Source organism: Haplochromis burtoni, unplaced genomic scaffold (genome assembly GCF_018398535.1).
Source record: "Haplochromis burtoni strain Fernald_Lab_line unplaced genomic scaffold, NCSU_Asbu1 Contig_25, whole genome shotgun sequence".
NCBI classification, from domain to species: Eukaryota; Metazoa; Chordata; class Actinopteri; order Cichliformes; family Cichlidae; genus Haplochromis; species Haplochromis burtoni.
The window spans coordinates 1,857,169-1,869,161 of NW_024582386.1; the positions used below are offsets into that span (position 1 = coordinate 1,857,169).

The window sequence follows — 11,993 nt, forward strand, 5'->3', positions numbered from 1 at the left end:
AACAATTGGGAACGTACTGGGGGGAGCGGGGTATATATGATATATGCATATATCCTGTCATTCTGTCATCATTCTGACATTGTGCTATACATTTCCTTAATTGTGTTTGTGCATTTCTCCACTTGACTGTCGGCAACAATGGCACTGCTGTGTGCAGAGCGGTTTACAAAGCATCAATAAGCCACCAACTGGGATAATAACAGATGAAAAGCCCCATTATTCTTAAACCCCTGAGCAACTTCTATTTTTGCTATAATATTTCACCACTTACGTGCTGATGTTGATTCCCTTTATAACGTCTGAGATTAAAATGCACTTGGGGCTCCCTAATGCGTATTGTGGTGAAGTAGGACAGCAGACTGGCAATAGACTAAACTTCCAGTTGAGAGGTGTTCTTTTTTTTTTTTTCTTTTTTTTTTAAATTATTTTTAAGTTGTAATTATTTCCTTGCTCCTCCCCCTACTAACCACCTCCCCTCTGCACTCAGGTTCTTCTGCCTTGCCCAGCAATATGGCCTACTTCGGAAGCTCCCAGGAGGAGGAGGACCTGGAGGAAGACGACGAAGAGGAGGAGGAGCAGGTGAGGAATGGAGGTGGCGTACACTCTGCGGGAAGCAGCAGCCAAGCCTCGGCTTCTTCCTCCTGCCACTCGACACCCCGCAAGGGCAAGCTTCCCGCCAGGCAGCCGCTTAATGGGCACGGTAAGGACGGCGTCAGAGTTTGGAACGAAGCACGCCGTGTATTTTTTTTTTTTTTCTATTACCAAAAGCGCATCTCCCGTCTTCACACGCTGAACGAAAGGGGGAATGTTTTCTGTCGGTGTAACGTGCCTCGGAGACCCCGGTGAGAGGAGTTAATGGAGGAGAGAACGCAGAAAAATAAAAGTGGTGCTACGAGATGTAACTGAGGGAAGAGGAGGAAAAGATGGGGCACTCCAGGGTAGGGATGGGTTTAATATGTACGGAGAAATGGAAACCATGGAAAAGCATCGAGTTAATGTAGGAGCACAGAATGAGTCGCGCGACAAAGAGCCTGATTTTTACAGTTCATGTCAGAGTATGTTTGTGTGCGTCCCTCTGCCCATGTGCGCATGTGAGCGATTTCCTAAGCACTGCTGTTTTGAACTGCAGAGGAGGAGGGGGAGGCGCAGTCACATGGGGATAGTGGAGCGGCGCATCAACTCTTTCCACCCCAATTAACACTTAGCTTACTAAGCCCTAACAAGGTGTTTATGCACACACTGCAACAGCTGGCCAGGGCCCTTGATACACATACGCAGCACAGTTACAGCATGCCCCTTGGGGCAAATAGACATTTGGATGAATACACATACAGAGTTGTGCAAAACGCTGCAGAAATGTTACATAGAAATCTGCAAATTAACAAGTGGCTTTCTTATATGTTTTTTCCAATAGGAGTTAAATTTGGGTTTTAGCAAACTGAAACGAAGCATGACACGATTTCAGCAGTCTGGTTATAAATAGACTTGCAGCACAGCAGAGCAGATTTAAAAGAATCCAGAATATTTCTACTGTCCCTGTTACTTTATTTATTTGGTTTGTAACGTATGTTCTGACCCCCATTCTTTTTCACATCAATCTCGTCCTTTTATTTATTTTATTTTTCCCCTACAAACCATTAGTCTCATATAGTTTTCAGATATAAAATCCCCCCCATAAAGGGCTTTGTATCTAGTTTCACATTTCCTCCATCCCTGACTTTCACTCCCTTCTAAGTCTGTAAAATTACCGCCAGAAAGGATTTGAAAGGTGAACACTTTGCTCAGCCTCCCCCCTCCCAACCCGGTCATCCTCTCAAGTGGAATGTGAAAGAGGAGAGAGACTACGGGAGACACTGGTAGGATTAAAAGAAAGCGGGAGGGAGAGGTTCGTTGATTTGCTAAACGTTAAACTCTCGCTGCCTTTGTGTCACTCGCTCCCGAGCAGTGCCGGCCCCTGGCGTTCTCCTATCTACGCGTACTTCCCCCTCATCCTTTTAAAAAACCATCTGTAGCTGCAGTTTTTAAACATAAAATATAGTGTGTATGCTACGCATGTGTATAAGTAGCACGCACGGTGGGGTAGTGTAACCTGTTTGAACAAACCCAGGCTTGTTCTGTGCAGGAGGACAGCTTATTCTTATCTCATATACAAACACTGTTTGCAAAGCACCTCGGCGCCTTCACTGTGATATGCTAAATAAATAGATAAGGGGTAAATCGGTAGATATACTTTGCAAGGGGACACTCTAGATGAGGGGGGGGAGGGGGGTTAAAGACACTGCAACGGGCATTTAGTGTACACAAGTAGGTGTGAGCACGCAGTCAACGACGACCTGGTCGCTGCTTTGGTTAAGAGTGTTTAAGCTCGTGGAGGAAAAAAACACACGCTCACACCTCGGTACATTTTGTGGTATTAAGATTTGTGTCAAACGTGACACTTTAATATGCAGCTTGGGCCAATCTCCAGCAGGAGGACAGTTATATGGGCTCAATGGGAGGCGGGGGTGAGGGAAATGGGAAAATAGAAATGGCGACGCAGAGAGAGGTTTTATTCTGGGAGGTAGAGACAGGAAAGGCCTGAGATTGTAGGCCATTCATCAGGGCGCCATCCCTCAGGGCGCCATCCCTTCATTTCTGTCTCCCTCTCTCTCTCTGGGCCATGTGCCATGTTGACATAGCTAAATTAAACAGCTTTTATTGGGCTCAGTTTCTTGCTTAGATCACTTCTCAAAATGTCAGAATTTCTCCCATTTTTCATCGAACCACACGTGCAATGCAGCAAGCATGCACACGCTCGCACACATCAACACGCACTGCTGCTAAAATAAACAAAAAAACATGACATCCACGTACCAACTAACAATGACGCACCTTTCAGAATAAACGCATACTGTGCTGTGTGCGTGTTCGCGCTGCAGCTGATTTTAAGACTCTGTAAAACTTTAAAATTGAGCCTCATAAAAGCTGAAGAGAGAGCCATTCAATGTATGTTAATTGCCGCTCTCCTGTTGGGCTCGCTTAGCATCATCTCGGGGGTGGTTTATGTAGTCGAAGTCTATTTTGAACAGATTCATTGACACGTAGCACAAAGGTGTTTTCATGCCCACCTTAAATCATGCATATTTCACTGATTGGGGCGTATGTGTTTGCCAAAAGCCTGTCACCTCAAATGTTTGTGTAGAGTTTTCTATGTGGTCGTTGTGGTTTAGTCCCAAATGGGTAAAACCCATTCTGCTTTTTGGCACAGGCAGATGCTAGCCTGAAAAGCATACTATATGTCCTATACATATATATATCTATATGAAGTATGTACTTTTGGAACTTTCCAGTCTCTGCAGTAGCTTAATTATTTAATTTGTTTGTTTGCTTTTGGCTTCCGCAGACTAGAAACTTCTACTCCAGAATCTGGAAAGCACAGAACTGTTTCTTCTCTCCTCTCTCACTCTGATTTTCTTTGAAGCATACGAAAACATAGATGTTGGCAGGCAGCAATTTATTTATTTATTTATTTTTATTTTTTATTATTAAGAATTGCAAAAGCAAAACACCTGATCCTCGTGTTTCATCTTTGCCCCTTCTTCCAGTTTTTCACAGCCACAGTAAAGCGGGGACCAGGGAGAGTCCGAGGCCCAAGGGCGGCGCTCACGGCAGGGATGCGCCTGCCCCGCCGCTGCCACCCCCTCCACCTCCACCTCCGCCCCTCCTGAGAGAACGCAGCGAGCGGGCAGAGGCGCGGGAGCACGCAAGGGAGCTGCAGGCCATGGCCAACAGTAGAGGTTTAGCCAACGGGCTGCCACTGAGGAGAACTTCAGAGGACCTGCGCAAGCAGGTAGTGTGTGGCCAGAAGTGCCCAGCGCTGGTCTCTCAGTATCGTGTCAGAGCTGTGATAGGCTGAAAGGAGATGGAAAAGAGTGAAAACAGTTCCAGAGATTCCCATTTTTATTTACCCATCTTCCATCTTTTTTAAATCTTCCTCTCTGTGGTTTCTCCTAACTGCTCCTGTGTCGTGCTTGCCTACCTTCTGATGTATTGTGGTGTATTTGCAGTGCTTTCTTTACATTACCTCCTTCCTACTTTGCTCTTTTCTTACAGATCTTATTATTTTTAACACTTTTATTCCTCCTCTGCTCCTCTCCTCCTCTCGTCTTCTCTCTTTGCCTCCCTTCTCCTCCATCCATTGTGTCTGGGAGAGTAATGATTGTGTTTTGGCCTGCTGCGACTGCAGCTATATTTAGTAGTGCTGGCTAGGGGCTGTGAAATCCTGCCTGCCTCTCCATGGCACTTAGCAGGTTTCAAGGAACCCCACAAAGTGAAAGAGGGGAAAAACAGGAAAAGGGGAGGCTGGAGATGTCTTCAGCTTGATAAGTGTCATTCCTCTGGCCACGCTGGCTAATTAAAGGCAGGTGACTGCTGAGGCTCCGCATTCGATCGGCTTTCCTTTTTCGCTCCTGCTTCGTCTTTAACCCGCCATATTTGAAATGCCAGCCTTTATTTCGCGGTGGTGTTTTCTCGTTGTTCCACCGCACTGCTGCTGGTGTAAACACAGACATGTGCTTCAGGTTTTTAAAGTGGCTGGAATTGTCCAGCAAACCCAACAAGGAATTTCAATGAGAGTGACTGCCTGCCAAGACAAACTTCAGCCTCACTTACCCACCGGCCTTTGTTCTGCTGTTCTTCCTCTACTCTCTCCCTCGCTCCGTTTCGCACACTGCTGGCACCCAGTGTTATTCTTTTGCTTCTATCGCACGGTGTGTTTTGGTTTTCCTCATGTTCTCTCATTCAGCAATCCTCACTGTCTTCTTCTTCTTTCTTTCTTTTTTTTTTCTTTTTACCAATTTTCATGCTTCACTCTCTCTCTTCTCCTGTGTCAGACAGACTGATTTTGCCCTTGACAACATGGCTCCAATCATTTGGAAGGATTAGTTTTGTTTTTTCTTTTTCGCTCTCCCTCCAATTATCATGAACAAGTTGTGTGTTAACCATGTGTGTTCAAAAGACACACAAATTTAGACACATTACCAACGGTGACAGTTCAGGCTAAGCCATAGAAAAGGTCAAGTGATTTTTGTAGCAGTAAAACAAACTCTGTGGTTGTGTGTATTTAATCTAAAAAAAAAGGGGTAAAACATGATCATAATTCAATTCATGGTCATTCTCACTAATTTAATAGCAGCTTGTATACACAGTTAAAAAAAAACAACATGATTTGATCCATTTTAATAAAAAAAAAATAAAAAAAGCAGCAGGACTGACTCCATTGTTTGGAAGAAGACTCTTATTTAGTTTCTCCGCAGTCTTCAATTAACCTCCCTGAAGGCACCAACTACTGCTAGCCACACTGTGCAGCATGGATAATAAACTTGGGTAGGGCATCGAGTTTGATGAATGCAATTTGCAATTCTGAATACTGAATATGGTCATTCCTCCACTATTTATTCAAATGCCCATGTTGCATTAATCAGGGCATCCTTTCAAGCAAGCTCCTATGAGCCGGTTAGTAAACTGTGTATGTTGTTGGTGCTGGGCTATTGTGACCTTTCTTCAACTGCTTAAAAATCAGCCTGACCTGCCTGGATTGCGTTGCTTTGCAAGTGACAGGAAATTGAAGACTTAAATCAGATTTATGCCTCACTTTTAAGGTGTTCTGGTGGTTGCATCATAAATCACTCCAGCAAAGGAGACCGTTTAGAGTTCAGAATAGGATTTAACCCACCAGTTGTCATTGCATCACAGGAACATTTGATGGATACGTTTATACGCTGCGTATCAGACATTCAGCACTGTCTTTATTTTGAGCAGCCATAAACATCAGAAAACACACAAGATGACCAAATCTCTGTATGATCCAAATGCACACACACACATTTTTATGGACTTACTAGAACACACCAATTTACAAAAAAGTAAGTAAATAATTCTGTGCCTGTCAAACACAATAATCTTGCATGTAGGGCCGGATTTTCTGCCTTCCCCTGCGTCTCTTTCTTTTCCTTTCTTTTGTGAGTCAGCAAAGCTTTGAAAGGGTTAAACTTTCTGCTGTCTTATTCTATCCTCTGGCTGGCCTCCTCTCGCTGTCTATCTCCCACCCCACCCCCGCCTCCTTCTCAGGGCCTGCTCCTGCAGATATTGTGTGTTAAAAATCTTCCTGGCAGGCCTCAGCTGGGCTATAGCAACACATGATGTCATCTAGACCCACCTCCTTTCCCCCTCCCTCTCCTTCCCGCTCACGTGCGAATGAACAGTCTCCGGCTGCCTGCCTCCTGCCTCTGTCTGTGTGCTCTATTTTTTTTCCTTTTGGCTCTTTATTGTCTCTCTTATTCTGTTCGTCGTTCTTTTCATTTCTCGCTGCCAGTCGCTATTAGAAGTGAACCTCTCTTTCTTTCTTTCTTTCTTTCATATTCTACCTCATCATCACTCTTGCCTTCCTCCTTTTCCACCACACCAAATAAAAAGTGAGGGAGACCTGCTGAGAGCCCCCCCCCACCCTTTTTAAGCGAGGCGGTCCTCTGAGCCCTCTTGTGGCAGGAAGGTGTCATCACAGTTTTGTTGTCTCTGACATTGTCAGCAAAAGTTGCTGATTAGATATGACAAATACTTCCCATATTTATCCTGCAGCTTTATGACAGACAGCTGTTTAGACATCGTTGTTGCCCTAAATAACCTGTTGCCTGAAACTTTTCTTATCTGTGGATATATTCTTTTTGGTAGTCAAGTTTTGGAGTCGTAGGAGGTTTTTTTTTTTTTTTTTTTTTTTGTCACTGTTTATCTCATGAAAACAGCGTTTTAGCCGGCAGACTTACTTTATCTGCTCCTATTTCTACTCGATCTGCATTTACTCCTCCCTCTGCCTTGTCCCCCTGTTTTATTTTTGGCGTTCTTTTCCCTCCATTGTGAGAAGAAGCGTTTGTGTATGTAGGGAGACGGGGGGAGTGATTGACGGAGGCAGGGTTAGGTTTCAGTTCCCCCTTATCTTTTAATGGCCTGGTCTTTGTGTCGGCCCCCCACCACCTGAGGCAAACACAATACAATCCACACACACACACACGTGACACGAGAGCCCTTCAAAGGCGAACCTGTCAATGGACCGGCTGTCACCTCCCTCCTGTGGCGCCCTGGCTGTGATTGATAACTCCATCCTCTCCCATCCTCCCTCCCGCCTTGTTCATGTGGTCCACCTCCAGCTAGTCCAAACAGACAGACGCAGCAGAATGACAGCAATAAAATACAGACGCATTTTGTTTTTCATGTTTTCTAATGAAAAGCAGGGCTCTGTCATGTGTTGTGTACAAATCTGCCTAGCCGTGCTTTGAATGCATGACTTTGAAACATGAGAAAAAAGACATACAATAAAATCATGTTGGCTTGTATTTGAAGGAGCTTTCACTGGTATAACTACAGAGCCGTGATCCCCACTTTACCATTTCATACAAGCAAACAGGGATCTTTAACTCTTAAGATCTTAAGATTTCTTATCATTCTCATGTATAGGCTAACCAAAAAGAAGGTAAAAGTAGAGCCCTGACAGATATTAGCTTTTTGCCAATAGATATTGGTATTGGTACTAAAATAAAGTGTTTATACTTTGGCCTAGAGTGCAAGGGATGTTTTACTCCACAGACACCTCTAGCAGCTTTTAAGGTGGGATGAGAGGGGATAATGTTCTGAAATATGTATAGAGATGAAATACCTTTGGGGGGGGAAAAAAGAGACAGGCAGGAAATAAAGCTATGAAGAGAAATATGAGTGAAAGCTGGACAAATAATGGGCACATCAGAAAGAGCCACGCTCTAATGGGAAAATAGACAAAAAAACAACACAGTTTAACATGTGCTGAGGCAGCTGTAGAGCTCTTTGAACTGAGGGAGAGGGTGGCCATGTTTCTTCCCACAGCTGCATCCCAGTATGCTAGCGGTGGAACTAGACACCACTGTACCAAACCTCAGATCTACAGCTGGGGGTTTAAAGACTTAAACACACATGTGCTCAATATATACTCACTTGCTTCTCCATACTTCTCCATCATGTCCATTAAAACACCTTTTTACCCCAAAAAATGAAGTCTGGCATTTTTAAAAAAGCGATAGCCAAATAAAAGGCTATTTTTATACGTCCTGATGGGATTTTATTCCATCCCAGTGACCCCACCTTCTACCTCATACTGTCCAGCCATCTGCTAGCAGAAATCAAGGAGCCATCCCTGCTTTCCATTTCATGTCTGCCATCTCTCTCTCTCTCTCTCGCTCTCTCTCGCTCTGTACTCGCTCTAAACTGTTGTTTATCTCAGGATGTAGTGGCTTTGGTTTTGGTTTGCACATATCCTTTGCTGAATCTCAGTCGTTGTGCTGAGAGCAGTCTACAAAAGTGCAGCAGATTTTAAAAGTATAGTAATCTAGACAGTTGATTGGCTCCCTAATGAATAGCGACGGTTTCCGCAAATAGCTTTGGTCTGACCAGCCAAATGTTTTACTGCACAGCTAGCATCTGAATGTTTGGCCTCTTCATAGCATGGAGTGTGGGTGCGCCCACGCCCCTGCATGTGTTGGCTTGTACATTCTGATAATTTTATTTTTTCTCTCTCTCTCTCTCTCTCTCTCTCTCTCTCTCTCTCTCTCTCTCTCTCTCTCTCTCTCTCTCTCTCTCTGTGTTTTTAACAATGAAAGGAATCTGACCTGACAACAGCAGTTCTGTTCTGTTTAAACTCGGTCAGCATGCCACCCACTGTTGTTTCTTACAATGAGTCCTTTTTTGTAAGATTGGTCACTCTATGACATCTAACATGTCTCAATTGTCTCTCCCTGCTTCTTCTGTGCATCTCAGGTTTCTAAAGTAAACGGGCTGACACGGGCGGGCTCGGCACAAGCCGTCAATGGTGCCAAAAAGAGCCGCGACTTCCGACTGCCCTCCAAAACTGTGAAGAAGTACACAGCCACCGTGTCCAAGGGCCACGTCACCTACACCAAAGCCAAACAGAAAGAACTGGGCAAGAAAACCAAACTCAGCAGCAGCAACAAACACAACAGCGCCGCCTCGGCACCATCGTCAGCGAACAATCACAATCAGCACAGCCAGCCAGCAGCCAGCAATGGGCTGGCCAACTCAGGAAAAGCAGCGGCACCAGCCCACCACAGCAATGCAAAAACCCGCAAACAGGTGCTACTATCCAATGGGCTGCACAATGTGGCTGCCGGCGGCCGTCCCAACGGCAGGCTAAATGGGCAGCGGCACAACACCCTGGCCAAGGAGGATGCACAGAAACTGTGCCAGCAGGGCCAGGGGGAGTGCCATGGTCGAGAAGGACTGCGGAACTCCAAGCGGCGTCTGGAGGTGCTGCTCAACTCGGTGGGGACGGGGGTGGTTGAGCACAAAGCCAAAACGCATGGCACTGAGGCCAAGAAGGCCAAGCTCCAATCCACTCCTTTGGAGACCCGCAGCAGCAGCAAGAAGGTGGCCAATCAAGAGAAAGCTACCATGCAAAACACCTCGTCTACCACTCCAATTTCTAATGGACACGAATCAGAAACACCCCCTTCTCCTAAACAAACTCAACCTGTTACCCCACCTCCATCTTCTACTCTCCCTCCTCAACAAACCCTGCCTCCTTCTACACCAGCAGCCAACGCGGAGCCGGTGAACCAGCGACCTAAGCGGGCATCAGCTGGCAAGCTGATGTTGATACGACAAGCACAGCAGCAGCAGAGCAGGTCCCATGGTCGGAGTGCCTCCTCCCCCTCATTAGGCCAGAATCACTCACCGAACCCCAGTCACGTCAGCACTACCTCAGACCCCCAACAAACCTCTGTGTCCTCCTCCACCTCTTCTCCTCTTACTTCCACCAACAGCCCTGGACAGCTCAAACCGGCAGCATTGCGGGCTGTTGACCGTGACAAGGAGTGGGAGCGTGAGAAAGAGCTGACGCGTCAGAAGGAACGCGAGCAAGAGAAGGAGTGGGAGCGCCACCGGAGTAAGCCGGAGGGCTGGGCAGCCCTGGGTGAAGTCCCCATTTTCCGGCCGGCTCCAAGGGAGTTTCAGGACCCCCTGGTGTACTTGGATGCGGTGAGGGAACAGGCTGAAGTGGCTGGCATGTGCCGTGTGGCGCCACCACCAGACTGGCGACCAGAGTGTAAGCTGAGCGAGGAGATGCGTTTTGTTACACAGGTGCAGAGAGTCCACATGCTGGGCCGGCGCTGGGGCCCCAATGTGCAGCGGCTGGCTTGCATCCGCAAGCACCTTAAATCTCAGGGCATTACCATGGATGAGCCACCTGTCATTGGTAAGTGAACACGCACATGTATATGTGAATGTACAGTAGCAGTACTGTATGCTAGGGTGTTAAGTGTAAGATGCTGTGTTGTTTGTTTGGAGTTGACTTTTTTTTTTCTTTAGGGATGTTAAAGCTCTGCAAAATTGCAAGCTGCACCTGAACCGTCTAAAATGCTTAGTTGGCTGACCGGGCTTTTTTTTTTTTTTTTTTTTTTTTTTTTTTTAATTTTTAAACCCTTGTTTGCAACACATTTGCAAAAATGCCAGCTTAGCATGCCCACAAACAAGGAGCAGCTGCCTCAAAAAGTCTTGACCATGATGATGCCACATGTGTTTTTTATTTTTATTTTTTTTCTGGCACAACTGAACATAAAAGTCAGAAGAGCTGAAGATCCAGTGAATTGTTGTTGTTTCTGGTCACACAGTGCTCTCATATTGCTGAAGGGGGAAACTCAGAATTGCTGATTCTTTGTGTAAGCATGAAAAATAAATGGTGTGATGTGGTGCAATGACATAGTTTGTGCCATTTAGAATCATACGCTGATTTCTGTTGCTGCATTACTGAATTCAAGCACTGTTCATTCATTTCATTGTCAGATTGCCTGCCGACCAATAAGAACGGACTTGATTTTTCAGAAGGCCGTTAAAGAAACATGAGATATGTTTCAGAGGGAGAAATGAGTGCAACAGCAATGTTATAGCATGAGAGAATATGTGATTTAGTTTTTATTTTTTCTATATGAAAGAATGTAAAGCTGTTCTATCATACTCCCGAATGTATTTATGAAACTGTAAATGAGCATACTGAGCATGTAAAGTATGTGCAGAGTTTGAGTGATGAGTGATAGGCCACAGGTTTCTTCCTGCACACTGTCACGTAGAACCAGAGCTTACTTTCTAAGAGTGATTATTAGCAAACAAGTAAACGGACATAAACACAAGCACACTCAACCCAGTCAAAACATGGCTATCCACATCCCTCAATAAACAATTTCTTTATAGGAAAAAATGTGCAAGTACAGGTTACAAAATAACAACATTTGCTCAGTACTTTATCGACACACACACAGAGTATGGTTTGTCACAGACTCCTAATTTAATTTCTCCTGGATCCTGGTCTTTCACATGTTGCTGTTTATGGTGATAAGTACAACAAAGAAGATGATTTACAATCACAAAAACCTTTGTATTCTGCAGTTTAACTGTGGTTTGGCCTCCTTTGCTCTATAAAACTGTTTACTGTGACACTTATGCACTACTTATTGTTTCCGTTGATATCACTGGTTCTCCGAGAGCTTCAGCAGTATTCGGCCTGATTTGTATCTCGCCGTTTTATAGATGACAGCAACAATGTGGAACATATCAGAAAGGAGCCTGGCGGCCAATGAAAACAATATTTCTCTCAGATTGCTCAGTCACCTTCTATTTCTCATGATGACATAAGCGTTTTATGAGCATTTAAACAGCCTCGAGTCGGGATGGAAATCCAATGTGTGAGCTTTGTGCATGTGCAAATTCTCATGTGTGCAAACAAGTGGCTGTTTAGTTTTGCCCTGGTTGAATTTGTGCAGTCTCTTGTGCTGTGTGTAGCTTTTATATACAGCTGAATACAGATTAGAGCCAGGGCTAGAGTGAGGGCTGTTGGCCAGAGAAACCTGGCAGCCAACGGTCCACAGCGCAGCCAGCCAGGGTACCCTGGTTTCAAATGACTTCTTTTACTGTCCCCAGCAGAT

The 11,993-nt window shown here is 45.2% G+C and overlaps 1 protein-coding gene across 2 annotated transcripts in view; it reads left to right on the forward strand.

Annotated features, from left to right (window-relative positions):
• The window catches only part of jarid2b (jumonji, AT rich interactive domain 2b), a 106,277-nt gene that overhangs the window by 81,718 nt on the left and 12,566 nt on the right, over window positions 1-11,993 (forward strand). For both annotated transcript variants that reach the window (XM_014332147.2, XM_014332146.2), the window contains exons 5-7: window positions 488-700; window positions 3,585-3,829; window positions 8,818-10,270. In XM_014332147.2, the coding sequence (XP_014187633.1) occupies window positions 488-700; window positions 3,585-3,829; window positions 8,818-10,270 (1,911 nt within the window). The remainder of the gene's footprint in view (window positions 1-487; window positions 701-3,584; window positions 3,830-8,817; window positions 10,271-11,993) is intronic.